Source organism: Carcharhinus amblyrhynchos, unplaced genomic scaffold (assembly GCF_965287045.1).
Source record: "Carcharhinus amblyrhynchos unplaced genomic scaffold, sCarAmb.v2.hapA scaffold_38, whole genome shotgun sequence".
In the NCBI taxonomy this organism is placed as follows: Eukaryota; Metazoa; Chordata; class Chondrichthyes; order Carcharhiniformes; family Carcharhinidae; genus Carcharhinus; species Carcharhinus amblyrhynchos.
This window is the reverse complement of record NW_027649779.1, coordinates 8958741-8979931: the sequence shown is the minus strand read 5'-3', so window position 1 is coordinate 8979931 and position 21191 is coordinate 8958741. Positions and strand designations below refer to the sequence as shown.

The following is a 21191-nucleotide window of genomic DNA, read 5'->3' as shown; positions in this document are numbered from 1 at the left end:
CATTCCCCTCCAGTCTGTACATTCCGCACATTGTTACTCCATTCATTCATACAGAGATCTGCCTGGCAGCCGAATGGAGACTGTCAGCTCTGTGTGTGTGTCCAGGACTGAGATCTGTCTGGCAGCCTGAATGGAGACTGTCAGCTCTGTGTGTGTGTGTGTCCAGGACTGAGATCTGTCTGGCAGCCTGCATGGAGACTGTCAGCTCTGTGTGTGTGTCCAGGACATGGATCTATCTGGCAGCCTGAATGGAGACTGTCAGCTCTGTGTGTGTGTGTGTCCAGGACAGAGATCTGCCTGGCAGCCTGAATGGAGACTGTCAGCTCTGTGTGTGTGTGTGTGTCCAGGACTGAGATCTGTCTGGCAGCCTGCATGGAGACTGTCAGCTCTGTGTGTGTGTCCAGGACATGGATCTATCTGGCAGCCTGAATGGAGACTGTCAGCTCTGTGTGTGTGCGTGTGTGTGTGTCCAGGACAGGGATCTGTCTGGGCAGCCTGCATGGAGACTGTCAGCTCTGTGTGTGTGTGTCCAGGACAGAGATCTGTCTGGCAGCCTGAATGGAGACTGTCAGCTGTGTGTGTGTGTGTCCAGGACAGAGATCCGTCTGGCAGCCTGCATGGAGACTGTCAGCTCTGTGTGTGTGTCCAGGACATGGATCTATCTGGCAGCCTGAATGGAGACTGTCAGCTCTGTGTGTGTGTGTGTCCAGGACAGAGATCTGCCTGGCAGCCTGAATGGAGACTGTCAGCTCTGTGTGTGTGTGTGTGTCCAGGACTGAGATCTGTCTGGCAGCCTGCATGGAGACTGTCAGCTCTGTGTGTGTGTCCAGGACATGGATCTATCTGGCAGCCTGAATGGAGACTGTCAGCTCTGTGTGTGTGCGTGTGTGTGTGTCCAGGACAGGGATCTGTCTGGGCAGCCTGCATGGAGACTGTCAGCTCTGTGTGTGTGTGTCCAGGACAGAGATCTGTCTGGCAGCCTGAATGGAGACTGTCAGCTGTGTGTGTGTGTGTCCAGGACAGAGATCCGTCTGGCAGCCTGCATGGAGACTGTCAGCTCTGTGTGTGTGTCCAGGACATGGATCTATCTGGCAGCCTGAATGGAGACTGTCAGCTCTGTGTGTGTGTGTGTCCAGGACAGGGATCTGTCTGGGCAGCCTGCATGGAGACTGTCAGCTCTGTGTGTGTGTGTCCAGGACAGAGATCTGCCTGGCAGCCTGCATGGAGACTGTCAGCTCTGTGTGTGTGTGTGTCCAGGACAGAGATCTGTCTGGCAGCCTGAATGGAGACCGTCAGCTCTGTGTGTGTGTGTGTGTGTGTGTGTGTGTGTGTGTCCAGGGCATGGATCTGTCTGGCAGCCTGCATGGGGACTGTCAGCTCAGTGTGTGTGTGTGTGTGTGTCCAGGACAGGGATCTGTCTGGCAGCCTGAATGGAGACTGTCAGCTCTGTGTGTGTGTGTCCAGGACTGAGATCTGTCAATAAGCACCTTCAGGGGAATTGGGAGAGAGAATATTAGATGCAGCATGGAGGGAGAGTGTGTAAGACAGGGATTCACAGCTTTTGGGGAATGAGAATTACTACATCTGACCAACCATCCCTGAACGTTCACAATAAATCTCTCAGGACACTCTTATCTCTGACTTGTCTGTACTTGTAGCAGTCTCACAAGTATGTGTGCTGATATGAGAGGCTCTGCTCGGCAAGTTTAATGCCCCATGATTGTGTCTTTAATGACTAAATAGGAATGTGCTCAAGCCAGCTACACCCCATAATGCTTTATATATCAGTTAGTAACAATTCATTTGTTAACACAGTCCACAAGGATATATAAATACATTTAAAGGCAAAATACTGCGAAACAAAAACAGAAAATGCTGGAAAATCTCAGCAGGTCTAACAGCATCTGTGGAGAACTCTGACGCTCCAAACGTTGGTCTATTCTCTTTTCTAAATAAAGCTTTTTTAAAGTCATGATCTTATTGAATGGCGGGGCAGGCTGGAAGGGCTAGATGGCCTACTCCTGCTCCCATTTGTTATGTTCTTAAATATATATAACACAGCTGCCTCAGTCTTGGCCCATTCTGACACATACGATGGTGACTGGCAGGTCAGCCAATTGGTCAGAATATTTAAAATGGCCAAGAATGAGGAAAAGAATGACAAGGGAGGAAAAATGAGAGTATGAGGGAAAGACCGATAACAAATGGAGCACCGGCCATAGAGCAATAAAGCACAGAAACAGGCCCTTGGGCCAACTGGTCCAGGCCAAGCTCTGAACCTGTGCCTCAGAATTCCCTCCAGTAACTTATCCAGCACTGATGTGAGGCTCAGCGGCCTACAATCACCAGGCTTCTCTTTACTCCTTAAACAATGGAACAAGATCTGCCACACTTCAATCTTCCACAACTTTGCCAGTGGAAAGAAAGAAGCAAATCTCTCTTGAAGGGCCTCTGCAATTTCTTCCCTAACCTCTCAAAAGATCTGAGAATACATTTTAATTAGGCCCAGGGGATTTATTTACCTTAATGCACTTTAAGGTTGAAGATTTCTCCACGAGTATATCTCCACTGCGTGGGTTTTCTCCGGGTGCTCTGGTTTCCTCCCACACCGCAAAGATGTGCCCTTAGGCTGATTGGTGTAACAAATTGTCCCTAAATTAGTCTCCCCTCAATCTGGTTTCCAATGTGGAGTGCCATAAGCATAGACAAGGGTCATGGGTGGAAGAGGGAACTCACAATGTTAAAATGGGCAGCGTGGGCTTGTTAGGCCAAAGGGCCTGTTTCCCGTGCTGTGTTGTTCTTTGTTCTAAGTACATAAGAACATAAGAAATAGGAGGAGGAGTAGGCCATCTAGCCCTTCGAGCCTGCCCCGCCATTCAATAAGATCATGGCTGATCTGAAGTGGATCAGTTCCATTTTCCCGCTTTCTCCCCTTAATTCCCTTGTCTATCAGAAACCTATCTACCCGGAACTTAAATATATTCAGTGAGGTAACCTCCACCACTTGGCAGATGGAATACAACGTTGGCAAGTGTGAGGTTATCCACTTTGGTAGGAATAATAGTAGGAAGGACTACTACTTACAGGGCGAAAAGCTGCAACAGGCGACGGTGCAGAGGGACCTGGGGGTCCTTGTGCATGAGTCACAAAAACCCAGTCTGCAGGTGCAGCAGGTGGTCAGGAAGGCGAATGGGATGCTGGCCTTCATAGCGAGGGGGATTGAATATAAAAGTAGGGAGGTCTTGCTGTAACAGTACAGGGCACCGGTGAGGCCGCAGCTGGAGTACTGTGTGCAGTTTTGGTCGCCGCACTTGCGCAAGGATATTTTGGCCTTGGTGGGAGTGCAGAGGAGGTTCACTAGGCTGATACCGGAGTTGAGGGGGTTGAGCTATGAGGAGAGGCTGAATACACTGGGCTTGTACTCATTAGAGTTTAGGAGGATGAGGGGAGATCTCATTGAGACGTATAAGATGATGAAAGAGATGGATAGGATAGAGGTGGAGAGGTTCTTCCTGCTCAGAAAGGACAGCAGGACTAGAGGGCACAGCCTCAAGATAAATTTAGATCAGAGTTGAGGAGGAACTTCTTCACTCAAAGGGTGGTGAATCTCTAGAATTCTCTGCCCGTTGAAGTGGTGGAGGCTACCTCGCTAAATATATTTAAGTCACAGGTGGATAGATTTCTGATAGACAAGGGAATTAAGGGTTATGGGGAGAAAGCGGGAAAGTGGAACTGATCCACTTCAGATCAGCCATGATCTTATTGAATGGCGGGGCAGGCTCGAAGGGCTAGATGGCCTACTCCTGCTCCTATTTCTTATGTTCTTACTTCAACGGGCAGAGAATTCCAGAGATTCACCACACTTTGAGTGAAGAAGTTCCTTCTTGACTCTGATCTAAACTGGTCCCCCCCCCAACTCATTTTGAGGCTGTGCCCTCCAGTCTTGCTATCCTTTCTGAGTGGGAAGAATCTCTCTACCTCTACCCTATCCATCCCCTGTAATACATATAAGTAATAGGTGTGTGGCCCAGTACATAACCTCTTATTCCTTTAGCACCTATGATACTCTCCTCAGTCAACAAGGGGGAGAAATATTCATTTAAAAACTCAGCGATCTCCTGTGGTTCCACACACAGATGGCCACGCTGATTTTTAAGGCGATCTATTCTCTCTGTAGCCACACTTTTATTCTTAATATAGCTACAGAGCCTCTTGGGATTTTCTTTAATCTTATCTGCCAGATCCATATCATACTCTCTTTTCGCCCTCCTGACTGCCCTCTGAAGTGTTCCCTTACACTTTGTAATCACATGGAGTGATTCACTTGTCCCTGTTCGTCTAAACCCAACGTATGTTTCCTCTTTTATCTGAGCGGAGCCTCGATATTCCTTGTCAGCCAGGGAATCCCTGGCGACGTGACCTGATGTGGAGATGCCGGCGTTGGACTGGGGTAAACACAGTAAGAAGTCTGACAACACCAGGTTTAAGTCCAACCGATTTATTTGATAGTAAACTCACAAGCTTTCGAGGGGACTCCCTCTTCGTCAGGTGAATGGAGAGTTCTGGCCTCGGACAGAGCATATAAAGCACAGACAGTTTACAGATTACTGATTAGAATGCGAATCTTTACACCTAACCTGCTGTTCAAGTCCTAAAGTGGCCGACAATGTGAGTGGAAGGAGCACTGATCACAGTTTAAAGAGATGTGTACTGTCTCCAGACAGTACAGTGAGTGAGGTTTTGCAAACCCAGGCAAGTCACGGGGGTTACAGATAGTGCGACATGAACCCAAGATCCCTGTTGAGACCGTCCTCATGTGTGCGGAACTTGGCTATCAGTCTCTGCTCAGCGACTCTGCGCTGTCGTGTGTCGTGAAGGCCGCCTTGGAGAATGCTTACCCGAAGGTCAGAGGCCAAATGCCCGGCCTTCACGACACACGACAGCGCAGAGTCGCTGAGCAGAGACTGATAGCCAAGTTCCGCACACATGAGGACGGCCTCAACAGGGATCTTGGGTTCATGTCGCACTATCTGTAACCCCCGTGACTTGCCTGGGTTTGCAAAACCTCACTTACTGTGCTGTCTGGAGACAATACACATCTCTTTAACCCGTGATCAGTGCTCCTTCCACACACATTGTCAGCCACTTCAGGTCTTGAACAGCAGGTTAGGTGTAAGGATTCGCATTCTAATCAGTAATCTGTAAACTGTCTGTGCTTTATATGCTCTGTCTGAGGCCAGAACTCTCCATTCACCTGACAAAGAGGGGAACCTCGAAAGCTTGTGAGTTTACTATCAAATAAATCAGTTGGACTTTAACCTGGTGTTGTCAGATTTCTTACTGCCTCCCTGAACTGCTACAATGCCTGTAAATACATCCACAGTGCATTAGGGAGTGATTTCCAGCTACACATTCCAAACTTTCACTAACTATAGGTGGATACCAGATTGATATATTCCATTCAACCACACCCAAGCTGAGTTATCCCAATTATTGTCCAGGACAATATATTCACAATCCTCATTGATCCTTGGGAGCACCGAAGAGAGCCAGATATTTGTAACAGGAGAGCTTGAGGGTAAGTTAGAGCGATTTTTAAAACTAGTTTTTTTCTCTTTAAATTTTATTCCGGAAACCAGAAGCAGTTTGCAAAAAGACTTGGGTAGGTTTTTTTCCTTAACGTAAATTGGAACGGTGAAGAATCCCGAAACTCTTCACAGGTAGAGTATCCCACCCTCCCACCTCCTCTAACCCAAAAAAAGAGACACAGAGAGAGAGAGAGAGGGGCTCGGAGTGAAAGCAGGTAAGTTTGTTTTTGTGTGAGCTGGAAGGACTTTGACTCACAGGGCCTAAGCGAAAAGGGTGTGGCAAGGTAAGTTTATAAGTATTTTTAATTACTGTTTTCTCTGTGTTTCTAAAAAGGGCAAGTATGAGTGTGAGGCCAGTATGTTGCTCCCAATGCAACATGTGGGAGGTCCTGGAGGCTCCTGGTCTCCCAGACATCCATATCTGTGCTTGGTGTGTGGAACTGCAGTCCCTACGGGACCTGGTAAAGGAACTGGAAATGCAACTCGAGGACTTTCATCTCATTAGAGAGAATGAGGAGATAATTGACAGGAGCTACCAGTAAGTGGTCACACTGGGGCAACAGGAAGAAGGCAAGTGGGTAACGGTTAGGAAGGGGAAAGCTCACGTGATGGAGAGCGCGCCAGTGAATGTCCCCCTCTAAAATAAGTACTCCTGTCTGAGTAGTGCTGGGGGGGACAGCTCACCTCGGGGAGGAAGCAGTGGCCAGGTCTCTGGAGCTGAGCCTGACCCAGTATTTCAAAAAAGTAAGGAAAAGAGCAGTAAGGCAGTGTTAATAGGGGACTCCATAGTGAGGGGATCAGACAGGTGTTTTTGCAGACGCAGACGGGAGTTGCTGATGGTGGTTTGCCTCCCTGGAGCTGGGACCCAGGATGTCTCTGGATGCTTCCCAGACATCCTGAAAGGGGAGGGTGAGGAGCCGGAGGTTGTGGTTCATCTTGATACCATTGACATAGGCAGGAAGAGGGAAGGGGTCATGAAAAGGGATTATAGGGAACTGGGTAGACAGCTGAGAAAGAGGAAAGCGAAGGTAGTAATCTCAGGATTGCTGCCTGTGCCACAGAGTGAGAGCAGGAATGGAATGAGGTGGAGGGTGAATGCGTGGCTGAGGGACTGGAGCAGGGGGCAGGGATTCTGGTTCCTGGATCATTGGGACCTCTTTAGGGGCAGGTGTGACCTGTACAGTAAAGACGGGTGGCACTTGAATCCCAGGGGGACTAATCCCTTGGTGGGAAGACTGGCTAGGGGCTACTGGGGGGACTTTAAACTAGAATGGTTGCAGGGAGGGAATAGAGATGAGGAGACTGCGAGCGAGGAGGTTAGCTCCTGAGTAGGGAAGGACTGTAGACAGTATGAGAGGGAGGTTAGACGGGTGATGGAGAAGAGAAATGTCCAGACCGAGGGGCTGAGGTGTGTCTATTTTAACGCCAGGAGTGTAGTAAATAAGGTAGATGAGCTTCGGGCGTGGATTGCTGCTTGGGAATGTGATGTGGTGGCCATTACAGAGACTTGGATGTCTCAGGGACAGGACTGGGTATTAAGGTGCCAGGATTCAGATGCTTCAGGAAGGACAGGGAGGAAGAATTTTCAATCTGTCTGTTGCCCCATCTTCATTCACCCAAAAACCCACGCTCTGATTGGCTGGAAGAACAGCGGCCTTCCGGTCCTCCAATTCTTTCCATTGGCCAGAGTTGGTGAGGGGACAGTGAATCAAAGGTGCGCATGTGCGGGTGTTTGGAGTGAATGCGCATGTGCATTTTTGTAGTGAATGCGCATGTGCGAGTTTTGGAGTGACTGCACGTGCAGATTTTTGGAGTGAATGCGCAAGTGCGGGTTTTTGGAGTGAATGCGCATGTGCGGATTTTTGGAGTGAATGCGCATGTGCAGCCGTGGGGCGGGGCCGGCGCCCTGATCATTGTCTTCCAGCCTTTCCCATTGGACAGCAGCTCAGCGCGACTGGGACGGCATCTCCCGCCCCGCCCCCCCAGCGTAGGCCTCCGCCCCCCATTGTCTGTCTGCGGGTGGATTGGCCAATGGGAACTCTGGAGGACCGGAAGGACTGTGCTACGATCGCTGGCTCTCAATCGTTCTGGCCAATGGGAAAAGCTGGAGGACCGGAAGGAATCTGGTCCTCCAGCCAATCAAAGCTCCGCCATTGTCTGAATGCGGAAGTTGGTCAGTGAGCTTGTTGAGCTGCTTATTCCTGCACAGGAAAGGTGCTGCTCTCTCTGAATAAAGATTGAGCTTCAGACTGAGTCAGACTTCCTCCTGTCTCCAACATCTGTGAGTAAAACACTTTCTTTTCTCCCCCCTTTCCATTCATTAGGAGTAATAGAAGCAGGAATGGCCACCAGGCCCTTCAAGCCTGTCCAGCCACTCAATCCGATCATTGGCTGAACCATACGGCCTTCAACTCCTTGCCTTTTCCCAATGATCGAGGAAAAGGCTTATCAACTATTTATCCACCTCCACTCCTAACGATCCAGCCTCCACAACCCCTCTGGGGCAGAGAATACCAGGGATGCAAGAAGAAATTTCTACACACCTCAATTTTAAATGACTGACTCTTTATCTTATTCGGGGCTATCTGAAAATATCTCATTGTCTACCCTGTCAAGCTCCCGCAGGATCTTATATGTTTCAATAAAGTCACCTCTTTATCTTCAAAGCTTCAAGGAATAAATAGACAATTTATTTGCTCTTAATAGGACAACCCTCTCATCCCAGGAATTAGCCTGGTGATCCTCCGTTGGACGACTTCTAATATTACTATAATCCTTGTTTAAGTAAGGGGGATCAAAACTGTGCGCAGTATTCCAGGCAAGGTCTCACCAACACCCTGTGCAGTTGCCACAAAACCTCCCTGTTTTTAAACTCCAATCCTTTGCAATAAAGGTCAAAATTCCATTTTCCTTTTTAGCAATTGTGGGACTTGGCTGATAGCTTTTTGTGGTTCGTGCACAAGAACACTTCGATCCCTCTGTACTTCACTCACCCTGCAGTGTCTCCCCACGTAGATAATCTCCATTTTGATTCTTCCTACTGAAATACATGACCTCACACTTCCCCACGTTGAAGTCCGTTTGCCAGGTTTTCATTCACCCAATCTATCCATATCCCACTGCAGAATCAAAATATCCTCGTCATAACATGTCCATTCACCTATCTTTGTATCATTCTATTCCTTCTCCAGGTTTCCACTCTGAAAGTGACCCATTTGTTCCAACTCCCTGTTTTCTATGTGACAGCCAGTTTTCAATCCATGTTAACACACTTGCACCAATTTCATTGGCCTTTACTTAATGCACCAGCCTCTTATGTGGCATTTTGACAAATGCCTTTTGGAAATCATAGAATCCCTCGAGTGCAGTAGGAGGCCGTTTGGCTCATCTCGTCTGCACTGACTCATGAACAGAGCATCTTTCCCAGGCCCTAATCTCATCACCCTACACTTTTTCCCCACTAATCCCCCAATTCTAAATCTAAGGGCTAATTTAGCGTGGCCAATCAACCTGAACTGGAGCACTTGGTGGAAACCCACACAGACATGGGGAGAATGTGCAGACTCCACACAGACAGTGACCCAAGGCTGGAATTGAACCCTTGTCCCAGGCACTGTGAGGCAGTGTTAAGCACTGTGCCAGCCTATCTAAATACACAACATCTATAGATTACTCTCCGTTTACTTGACCTCTTGCATCCTCAAAGAAGTTGAGCAAATTTGTCAAACTTTCATAAAACTGCTGCTAAATTAAATGGGGCAGCACAGGATGGCTTGTTGGCACAGTGGTTGGCACTGCTGCCCCACAGCACCAGGGACCTGTGGAGTTTGCATGTTCTCCCCATGCCTGCGTGGGTTTTCTCTGGGTGCTCCGATTTCCTACCTCATTCCAAAGAAATGCGGGTTAGATTGATTGGCCGTGATGAATTGTCCCTTAGCGTTGACACATTAAGAGGGTAAATACTTGGGGTTGCGGGAATCGAATCTGGATGGGATTGTTGTCAGTGCAGGCTTGATGGGCCAAATGTACTGTAGATTCTATGGTTTTATAAACCGGTTTATAGTTCACTCCCTTCTGCCTTTATCCCTCTTTGAACAAAGGCGGCACATTGGATGTTTTCCAATCTTCTGATACCCCCCCCAGAATTTAACAAGTCACAAAAAATTTTAACTAAAGTATCCACAATCTCTTCAGCAACCTCCAATAAAAGCCTAGTGTGCAGTTCATTGGGCCCTGGTAACTTGTTTGTCCTTAGCCGCTGAAGGGAAAGGAAGTGAGTCCAGTGTGTATATTCCACACATTGTTAGTCCAGTCGTGTGGGCATAGATCTGTCTGGAAGCCTGCATGGAGATTTTCAGCTCTCTGTGTCCAGGACAGGAAGCCGTGAGCGTGGATCTGTCAGTCAGCACCTTCAGGGGAATTGGGAGGGTGAATATTAGATACAGCAGAGTGAGAGTGGAGGGAGAGTGTGTGGGATGGAGATTTACAGCTTTTGGGGAATGAGAGAGGAAAAGAATATTCCGTAGAAACTAGAATTGTCTGTTCTGAATTTTTATCCTGTACTGACACCAATCACTTTTATAAACTCCTTTTACAGGATATTTGAAGGTACGGATTTACAGACAGTAATCTCAAACCAAACGTCACATCAACATCTGACAGAGTCACTCAGTCCATTGGGACCTCAATATCATCGGCCTTTAAATCTAGAAGGAGAAATGTTTCTCTGAGCTGCCTGTTTGTGGAGATTTTAAGTATCAGCGCAAGTGGAAATGTACCAAGACACACACCTGAGTGAGTGTGTTCCAGAGTCTGAAAATACATGGCAGCGTTCACAGCGGGGAGAGAGTGTAGCCGTGTTCTGTGTGAGATTTAACTGATTGGAGAGTCACACCTGCACCATGGAGAAACCGTGGAAATGTGGGGACTGTGGGAAGGCATTCATGGTCCCATCTCGGCTGGAAGTTCATCAGCGCAGTCACTCTGGGGAGAGGCCGTTCACCTGCCCTGTGTGTGGGAAGGGATTCACTGACTTGCCTCACCTGCGGAGACACCAGCGAGTTCACACCGGGGAGAGGCCGTTCACCTGCTCTGACTGTGGGAAAGGATTCACTCAGTTATCCCACCTGCTGAGTCACAATGTCACTCACACCAACGAGAGACCCTTTAAATGTTCTGACTGTGGGAGTGGTTTCAAAAGCTCTGGAGAGCTGGTGTCCCACCAGCGCACTCACACTGAGGAGAGACCGTTCGGCTGCTCTCACTGCGCCAAGAGATTCAGAACATCGTCCAACCTGCAGACACACCAGCGAGTTCATACCGGGGAGAGGCCGTTCACCTGCTCTGACTGTGGGAAAGGATTCACTCAGTTATCCCACCTGCTGAGTCACAATGTCACTCACACCAACGAGAGACCCTTTAAATGTTCTGACTGTGGGAGTGGTTTCAAAAGCTCTGGAGAGCTGGTGTCCCACCAGCGCACTCACACTGAGGAGAGACTGTTCGGCTGCTCTCACTGCGCCAAGAGATTCAGAACATCGTCCAACCTGCAGACACACCAGCGAGTTCACACCGGGGAGAGACCGTTCACCTGCTCTGACTGTGGGATGGGATTTACTCAGTTATCCCACCTGCTGAGTCACAAAGTCACTCACACCAATGAGAGAAACTTTAAATGCTCTGAGTGTGGGAGTGCCTTCAAACACGCCTCAGATCTGAGGGTCCACAAGCGCATTCACACCGGGGACAGACCGTTCAGCTGCTGTCACTGCACAAAGAGGTTTAGAACGTCCTCGCACTTGCAGGTACACCAGCGCACTCACACCGGGGAGAAACCATTTATCTGCTGTGTGTGTGGGAAGGGCTTCACTCAGTCATCTGCCCTGTCGACGCACACAGTCACTCACACCCAGGAGAGACCCTTTAAATGCTCTGACTGCGGGAGGGATTTCAAAAGCTCTCAGGAACTGATGGTCCACCAGCGCGTTCACACCGAGGAGAGACCCTTCGGCTGCTCTCACTGCTCAAAGAGGTTTAGAACAGCGTCCAACCTGCAGAGACACCAGCGAGTTCACACCGGGGAGAGACCGTTCACCTGCTCCGTGTGTGGGAAGAGATTCACTGTTTCATCCTCTCTGCAGAGACACCAGCGAGTTCACGAGCGATAACAGGAGTTAGATTCTGCTGTTATTGTTTCTGCTCTGAATTATAGCAAGGTCTGCAATTTATTCATTCTGACAGTAGGTCACTGGCGAGGGTTTCTTTCTGCTGGACTGGCCGCTCTCATGACTTTGCTCCCAGTGGGCTGATGCTCTTTGAACCTGGGAGAGCACATTTCCTACTGAAATGATCCACAAAAGCTGATGAAGGACATTTGTTTTTTTTCCGGGTTAGTAAATAGCCTCTTCCCCTCAACTACAGCTAGATCAAAAATAAATACAGAAAGAACCAGAAAAATGCAGCAAGTCTGGCAGCAACAGTGGAGAGAGAAACCGAGTTAATGTTTCACGCCCAACGTAACTCAACCTCAGAAGGAGAGGGGGAAACGGGATGGGTTTGATGCTGGTAAGAAAGAACGGAGGGTCAGGGAGAACGAGAGGGAAAATCAGGGATTGGTCAGAGAGCGGGTGAGATTAAATGACAAAAATGTCCTAGAACAAAAGGCGAAGGGAGAGGTAATGGTTGTAATAAAGACACAAAGCATTGGTCCAGAGTAAGTGTTAATGGCAGAATAAAGGACAGCTCTGTCTGGAAGCAAAACAACAGGAAAAATGTGTAGTGGTCCATTTTGGCAGGACCAATGGGATGAAGGAGTACAATATCAAGGGTAGGAGTCTTAGCTGTGTTGAGCAGAAGGACCTTGGGGTCCGGGTCCATAGGACTCTTAAATTGGCCTCGCAGGTGGAGGATGTGGTCAAGAAGGCGTATGGTGTGCTGGCCTTCATTAATCGAGGGATTGAGTTTAGGAGTCGGGAGGTAATGCTGCAACTTTATAAGACCCTTGTCAGACCCCACTTGGAGTACTGTGCGCAGTTCTGGTTGCCTCAGTACAGGAGGGATGTGGAAGCTATTGAGAGGGTGCAGAGGAGATTTACAAGGATGTTCCCTGGATTGGGAGGCATGCCTTATGAAGATAGGTTGAGGGAGCTAGGTCTCTTCTCCCTGGAGAGACGAAGATTGAGAGGCGACCTAATAGAGGTTTATAAAATGTTGAGAGGAATAGATAGGGTGCATTCTCAGAGGCTATTTCCCAGGGTTTTATCTTACATGGTCTCCCCAATGTACGCTACGACTACGACAATGACAACGGATGAATGAACATCGCTCGACAATCACCAGGCAAGACTGTTCCCTTCCTGTTGGCGAACACTTCCGTGGTCACGGGCATTCAGCCTCTGACCTTCGGGTAAGCATTCTCCAAGGCGGCCTTCACGACACACGACAGCACAGAGTCGCTGAGCAGAGACTGATAGCCAAGTTCCACACACATGAGGACGGTCTCAACAGGGATCTTGGGTTCATGTCACACTATCTGTAACCCCCGTGACTTGCCTGGGTTTGCAAAATCTCACTCACTGTGCTGTGTGGAGACAATACACATCCCCTTAACCTGTGATCAGTGCTCCTTCCACACACATTGTCAGCCACTTTAGGACTTGAACAGCAGGTTAGGTGTAAAGATTCGCATTCTAATCAGTAATCTCTAAACTGTCTGTGCTTTATATGCTCTGTCTGAGGCCAGAACTCTCCATTCACCTGACGAAGAGGGAGTCCCCTCGAAAGCTTGTGAGTTTACTATCAAATAAATCGGTTGGACTAAAACCTGGTGTTGTCAGACTTCTTACTGTGTTTACCCCAGTCCAACGCCGGCACATCCACATCATGGGTTCAGTTCTCCAGCTCCTGTCTGCAGACTGACAATAAAACCAATGGGTCTTATGGGGGTGTTGGGTCCTCCAGCGGGTGTTTGTGAATCCTCCCAGGGTTTCCTTCCCAGAGATCAGAGTCCTCATTGATTTGAGGCCAAAGTGAAACCTCTTATTTACTGTCCCCCTCCCCCATCCTCTGATGTGAACCATCCTCCAGTGGCTGAGCCAAAATGGGGCCGTTAACCTGGGTCTGTTCCCAGGAGGGAGAGGCCCCGCAGCTGCAAACCAGGGGGCTGACAATGATTCTGAAGCGGATCCACAAAGTGTTTCCAGACCCGCCCAGCCACCGCCTAACGCTGACTCCGCTTCTCCGGGACAAACCAGCACCACTGACACTGCGCATGCTCCACATCACAATGCCCGGGGAACTGATTGACGGCAGATACGGACCAATAGGAAGAAGGGGGCGGGGCTGGAGGACCGATCAGGAGCGGCTGGTCCTCCAACCAATCGGAGTGAATGAGGGGGCGGGGCTGGAGTTCACCGTACGGAAGGAATGCACATGCGCACTCAGCAACGGCGTTTGCAGCACGCGCAGTGTGGGAGACCGCATTCGGAGCGAAGTTCCTCTGTCTCATCAGCAGCCGGTAAGGATGGGGAAACATAGAGGGAGCAATGGAACCGGCGGATGGACGTGGAGGGTTTCTAAATATCTGGTGAAGGTCTCAAACCTCGAATATGAGCCCGTAGGTCCCGTGTTTGCAGCTTCCGGTCTTTTTTCGGAGACGAATCTCAGGTTAACGGCCGCCATCTTGATTGAGCAAAGAGCAGAGCGCATGCGCTGGTGTCTTGGTGACGCAACCATGAGTGGGTGGGTCTTTGTGTTTCTGCTCCCACCGGGTCCTAGTGCTCGGGATGCACTGGGCAATGAGTAACAGGTTTTCAAACAGCTTCACCCACTCCCAGGCTGCACCTGACATTTGCAGCCGGGAGAAGTTTATGGGTCATGTACATATTCAGTATGAGTGGTTGCATCCCTGTATAGTTACCTGAATCAGGCTTTTGTACTCGTTGGAGTTTAGAAGGATGAGGGGGGAATCTTATTGAAACTTACAGGATGCTGTGAGGCTCTGGATAGAGTGGACATGGAGAGGATGTTTCCATTAATAGGAAAAACTAGAACCAGAGAGGGCACAACCTTAGACTAAAGGGACAATCCTTTAAAACAGACGAGGAGGGATCTCTTCAGCCAGAGAATGGGGGAATGTGTGAAAATTTGCTGCAGAGAAGGCTGGGCCATTGAGTGTCTTTAAGACAGAGATAGATAGGTTCTTGATTAATAAGGGGATCAGGGGGTTATGGGGAAAAGATAGGAGAATGGGGATGAGAAAAATATCAGCCATGCCTGAATGGTGGAGTAGACTCGATGGGCAGAGTGGCCTAATTCTGCTCCTATGTCTTATGGTTGTTTTGGTTACACTTCTGCCCCAGGCTCTTAATGTTTACACAGAAACATAGATAGAAAATAGAAACGGAAGTAGGCCATTCAGCCCTTTGAGCATTCCCTGCCATTCATTATGGTCATGGCTGATCCTCAGATTCAATTCCTAATCCACCCCCCACCATTAAATCCCCTTAGCCCCAAGAGATATATCTAATTGAAACCAAGGTCTACTTCCACTTTTGAGGAACGGCGCTCCAAAGATAGCATTAACAACATAACCCAAATTATTTACCCCACTAATCTCCCTAACCTACACATCCTGGGGGGGAAATAATGGATAATTTAACATGGTCAATTCACCTAACCTGAATATCTTTGGACTGTGGGAGAAAACTGGAGCACCCGGAGGAAACCCACACAGACAAGTGGAGAATGTGTAAACTCCACACAGACAGGTAACCAAGGCTGGAATCGAACCCAAGTCCCTGGCACTGTGAGGCAGGAGTACTAACCACTTTGCCAGTCATGTAATTCTTTATAAACTAATTTTACAGGAAATAGAAGAGGGGGATTTGCAGTCTGGACAAACAAATCTCACGTCAGACAGAGTGAAGCAGTTCATTGGGATTTGTACATCTGAAGGGATTTAATTGTCCATCTCAGTTGGAAACTGGTGAGAATCTGTTTCCTTTCTCCTCCTGTGGGAAGGGATTGATACAGTTGGAAAACATGCTGACACGACAGCGAGCTCGCAATACTGAGAGTTCATTCACCTGCTCCGTGTGTGGGAAGAAATTCATGTGTTCGTCCAACCTGCTGGCTCACCAACTCAACCACATTATTCAAAAGCCTCTTCAAAGCTCTGATTCTGGGGAAAGCATTGAAACCTCTGAGGAACAGGCCCAACAGCAGCTCCTTCACACTGCCGAGAGACCGTTCAGCTGCTCCCACTGCGGAAAGAGGTTCACTCAGTCCTCCCGCCTCGCAGAGCACCAGCTCCTTCACACACACGAGAGACCGTTCAGCTGCTCCCACTGTGGGGAGTCATTCAGTGACTCAGTGCATCTCACTGAGCACCAACAAGTTCACACCAAGGACAGGCCATTCAGCTGCTCCCAGTGTGGGAAGAGATTCACTCAGTCCTCCCACTGCACCGTTCACCAACAGGTTCATTTTGAGAAGAGACATTTTAAATGCTTTAAATGTGAGAAGACCTTCAAAAGGAGGATTAGTCTGCTGATACACCAGGGCACTCACACTGGGGAGAGACTGTACGTTTGCCCTGTGTGTGGGAAAGCATTTCCTTCTTTACAGCATCTGCTAAGTCACCGGCATATTCACACCACGGAGAGGGCATTCATCTGCTCTGTGTGTGGGAAGGCTTTCACAGAGTCATCCAGCCTCCAGAGACACCGCCGCACTCACACAGGGGAGAAGCCATTCTCCTGTTCCATTTGTGGCAAAAGATTTGCTCAGTTTTCCTACTGCAATCAACACCAACACATTCACTCTGATAAGAGACCTTTTCAATGCTCAGAATGCAATAAGAGCTTTAAAAGAAGTGATGATCTGCTGAAACACAAACGCATTCACACCGGGGAGAGACCGTTCCTGTGCTCTGTGTGTGGAAAGAGATTCGCTCAGTCGTCTGGCCTGCTGAGGCACCAACGCATTCACACCGGGGAGAAACCGTTCACCTGCTCTGTGTGTGGGAAGGGATTCACTGATTCATCCTATATGCTGAAACACCAGCGAGCTCACACTGCGACAGAACCGTTCACCTGTTCCCTGTGTGGGAAGGGATTCACTGATCCATCCCGCCTGCAGAGACACCAGCGAGTTCACACTGGCTCGAAACCGTTCAACTGCTCCATGTGTGGGAAGGGATTTAATCAGTATTACAGCCTGCTGAAACATAGACGACGTCATGTGTGACCCACAAAGCTGGATTCTGTTGTTCCTGCACCCTGAGATAAACAATAACAATTGGATCAATAGGGGAGGCAGTGACCCAGTGGAATTATCACTGGGCTCAGGGTAAGGCTCTGGGGACCCAGGTTCGAATCCCACCACAGTTGATGGTGAAATTTGTGTTCAATTAAAATCTGGAATTAAAAGTCTGACAAACCTTAACCATTGTCAATTGTGGTAAAAACCCATTTGGTTCAGTAACGTCCTTTAGAAAAGGAAAGCTGCCGTCCTAACCTGGCCTGACCTACATGTGAACTCCAGACTGACAGCAATGTGGTTGATTCTCAAATACCCTCTGAAATGGAGGGCAGTTAGGGATGGGCAAGAAATGCTGGTCCAGCAAGTGACGCCTACATCCTGTAACAATGAATAACAAAATACTCCAGTGGCCCTATTCCAGAGCCACTTAACCCTTTTGGTGATCTCCCAGCAGCTGTATATTTTGCTTTTGTTTTCAATTAATGTTACCCCCTCACACAGAGATATCTGTCTCGTGAGTTTTATATTGTCTATAGTTGAAGACTATCTCAAATTGTCAAATTACCCACAACACTAGTCATAATTTGGAAATTTGTAATCGATGATGTGTTTAAGTGAAATACACCTCAATTTCTTCGTTTCATGTCATGATTTGTATATCTGTTCTGTATGTCTCCTCTATCCAGCTTGTGGTTTGCCTGTCTGGGAAGTATTTCATCGGATGACATAAAGAGAGATACAGTCTGGTAACCCACCCTGTGGTGACACTGCTAACAGTTTTCTATGCACTGCCTCTTGGAAAAAAAACTATCTTCTGTCACACACTGTCCTGCATTGGCCTCGAATGAAGATGACATTTTGCTGTTTAGGATTACCTGAAACTCGTCAGTGACAGACCAGTTTATGTGTGAAATCGCCGTGGTTCTCTGCATTATTCACTCACGTCTCTGGATTTTATCATGAAAAGGCAGAGATGAATGTGTATTTAAACGGATGGGTCACTGGGTGGCAGAGTGGCTCTTTCACTGAAGGGTCTTGAGTTCAACCACATGCCACACTTGACTGGGAAAAATCCCTGCCTGGGAAAGAGGGGAAAACCGTATAATAGGGAAAATGGGGCAGAGTTGATGGGTTTTGAAGAGAAAGGAATTAATCCAAGCCAGAGTTAGTTAAAATTTCATTCAATATTTATTTTAAAAATTCAGAGAATATTTTACAGCGACATTTGTTTTAAGCTAGAAAAGTGAACATAACTATCGAGCTTCACATTGAGAACAGGACACATGCACAGGGAATCCATCAATATTTGTACATCTGGTACATACACCAGAAAGAGGAAACAGGATCTTAATAGAAAGAGGAATTATCAGATGCGAATGAGGAATGAGAAAAGTTTCTTAATTATACATGATATTTAAACTATTAACCACAATTACTTTCTAACAAAAATGCCCCGTACATTTCACACTGGAAACTAAAATAATGTCTATCATTACCTCAGATACAGATTCAGAATGACAAGCTGAGAATTTTTTTTACTGATAGTCACTGAGAGCAGATATTGTATCTGTGTCATCCAAAGATTTTGATAATCATCTGTGGTAAATTTACTGCGTTCAAAATTCAACTCATTGTTTGATCTGTAAAAGAAAGATACAATATCGAAGCAGATGTTTATGATGCGGGATATTAATGTTAGAGTTTTTAATCAGTGAAACGTTGAGAGATTTTCAAATCCATTTCTGCCAGTTTGAAACGTGAGTGAATTGAATCATCTCACCTTCACCAGAGTGACGGCAGTGCTGTAGGACATACTCAGGAAGAACAGGACGATGAATGTGGAAGCGGTTGTCCAGATGTTGCTGTTATCACCCTCATTGCCTTCAATCCAGATGTGATCGGTGAAGTCTAGGAGATGGACACCAGGAAATGAAATTAGATTACTTTATTGATCCAGGGAATCTTATTGTTATTTTTCTTTTCCCGTTCTCCTTCATAAACTGTTAATGTATTCTCTGTATAATTTTCGATATATATCTACGATTAAGTTCAGGGCACTCAGTAGCCGATCTCCATAATTATTTTCACAGCTGATCTTTCTTTACATTCCTTGGGCAGTCCATGTCAGAAGGACTGAAGATGTTTTCTTGAGCGTCAGTTCATTTTTGAACATTTCATAGCATTGAAGAATGTTATGACTGATGGAGAGGAACGTTCACTGATCAATGATTGTTTTCACAGATGTTTACTGATCTGTAAACTGTGAATGCTGCTGTTTAAGAGCCGGGATGTAATTTCCGATCTTTTCTCATTGGTGGAAATGCTTAGTAGATCATGAGCTTAAATTCAGTTTCTCAACGTGTTTATCGATGCAATTTGCGTTTGTGTGCATATGCATGAGAATCTCATGGTCTGCATTAACGTTTGGTCCTGCATTAACGTGTGTGCATGAGGGTTAATGAACGTGTTCATTTTCTTGTGCTTGTTGATTTGTGTTGTTGTGTGTCTGCGTCTGTGTATATTTTATTCAGCTGACGTTGTGGATGCATGGCTCTTATTGTGTGAAGTCGATACATGTTTACTAATGTCACGCACAATGTGTGCATGTGTTCATGCCGACTTTAATGTGTTGATTTCTGTCACAGGAGGATGGTTTCCTTCCCATTCTGTGTGAGCCTGTTCCTCGGTCTTTTTGTGCGCATGTCTGTTAACATATTAGTGTCTGTATATCCGTGTTGATAGTTCTTCATAACGATGTTTGTGTTTCCGTGTGTAGCAATGTGTGCTATGGTGTTCTGTTCTATTTGAACATGGTAATGTTTTGCGTGTAAAAATTTGACTCTCTGGCCATCTGTGTGCAGTCTGTTAATGTGTACATATGTATTTTCCATGTTTGAGTGTTAATGTGTAGAACATTACGTATCTCTGTACCTATATTCCTGTCAGTGTGAACATCGAATAACATGCATTCATCTGAATGTATGTATGTGTTTGTGTATGTATGTGGATCTGCATGCATGTGCTTCTGTCCGGAATGTGAATATGCATGTATCTGTTTGAGCTTGGATCTGTGTACCTATTTGCATATGTTTATGCGTGTGTTGTACTTGTGTGTTTGCATTTGTGTGTGTGTATGTGTGTTTGTACATATTTGATTATTTACGTGCATGTTGTTTTTCTGCCTGTTTGTACAAGTTCATGTCAATGAGTGCATGTGTATGTGTGTGTATGAGTATGCATGTGTAAGTGTGTGTGTGTGTGTGTGTGTGTGTGTGTGTGTGTGTGTGGTGAGGGAGAGAATGAATGTATGTGTGCCTCTGTACATTTGTGCATGGAAGTATTTGTGTCAGAGCGTATTTGTGTGTGTGTGTATTTTTGTTCGCATATGTGTTGCCCATGAGTGTATTTGCGTGAGCGTGCTTGTTTGTGTTCGTTTGTGTATATCTTGCATGAACTTATGGTGTATGAATACATATTTGTATGCATGCATGTTTCTCTGTGTTTTGTGAATGTATTTATGTGTGTTGTGCACGTGTGTGCCTTTGTGTTTGTACGTGAATGTGCTTGTCCATTTTTCTATACGCCGCCCCTTTTTTTAAATGACGAAGCTAGTCCCAATTGCCTGCATTTGGCCCATATCCCCTGATAGCAATCTTACTCGTAACAGTCTAAATGTTTTTCAAAAGACAAAATTGCACCCGCCTCGACTACTACCTCTGGCAACTTGTTCCAGACACTCACCATGCTGTGTCTGAAAAGTCACCCCTCTGGACCCTTTTGTATCTCTCCCCTCTCATCTTAAACCTATGGCCTCTAGTTTTAGACTTCCCCACCTTTGGAAAAAGATATTGACTATCTAGCTGATCTATGCCCCTCTATTTTATAAATTTCTATAAGATCACCCCTAAGCCTCCTATGCGCCAGAGGAAAAACATCCCAGTCTATCCAGCGTCTCCTTATAACTCAAACCATCCTAATAAATCTTTTCTGCATTCTTTCTAGTTTAATAATATCCTGTCTATAAGGTGACCGGAACTGTATACAGTATTACAAGTGGTCTTACCAATGTCTTGTGCAACTTCAACAAGACGTCCCAACTCCTGTATTCAATGTTCAGACCAATGAAACCAAGCATGCCGAATGCCTTCTTCACCACCCTGTCCATCTGTGATTCCACTTTCAATGAGCTATGAACATGTACCCCTAGATCTCTTTGTTCTACAACTCTCCCCAATGCACTACCATTAACTAAGCCCTACCCTGGTTTGATCTATCAAAATGCATCACCTCGCATTATATTAAATTCCATCTGTCAATCGTCAGCCCACTGGCCCAATTGAT

The 21191-nt window shown here is 47.0% G+C and overlaps 2 protein-coding genes across 2 annotated transcripts in view; both read left to right on the top strand.

Moving 5' to 3' along the window:
• Nucleotides 1–11833, top strand: part of LOC145362537 (uncharacterized) — a 49650-nt gene extending 37817 nt beyond the window's left edge. The window contains exons 5-7 of the mRNA XM_080218558.1: nucleotides 10496–10729; nucleotides 10814–11048; nucleotides 11133–11833. Coding sequence (XP_080074684.1) covers nucleotides 10496–10729; nucleotides 10814–11048; nucleotides 11133–11755 — 1092 coding nt within the window. The 3' untranslated portion in view covers nucleotides 11756–11833. The remainder of the gene's footprint in view (nucleotides 1–10495; nucleotides 10730–10813; nucleotides 11049–11132) is intronic.
• Nucleotides 11834–15629: 3796 nt separating this feature from the next.
• LOC145362465 (uncharacterized) overlaps nucleotides 15630–21191 on the top strand; it is a 43098-nt gene continuing 37536 nt past the window's right edge. The window contains exon 1 of the mRNA XM_080218478.1: nucleotides 15630–16829. Within this exon, the coding sequence (XP_080074604.1) occupies nucleotides 15630–16829 (1200 nt within the window). The remainder of the gene's footprint in view (nucleotides 16830–21191) is intronic.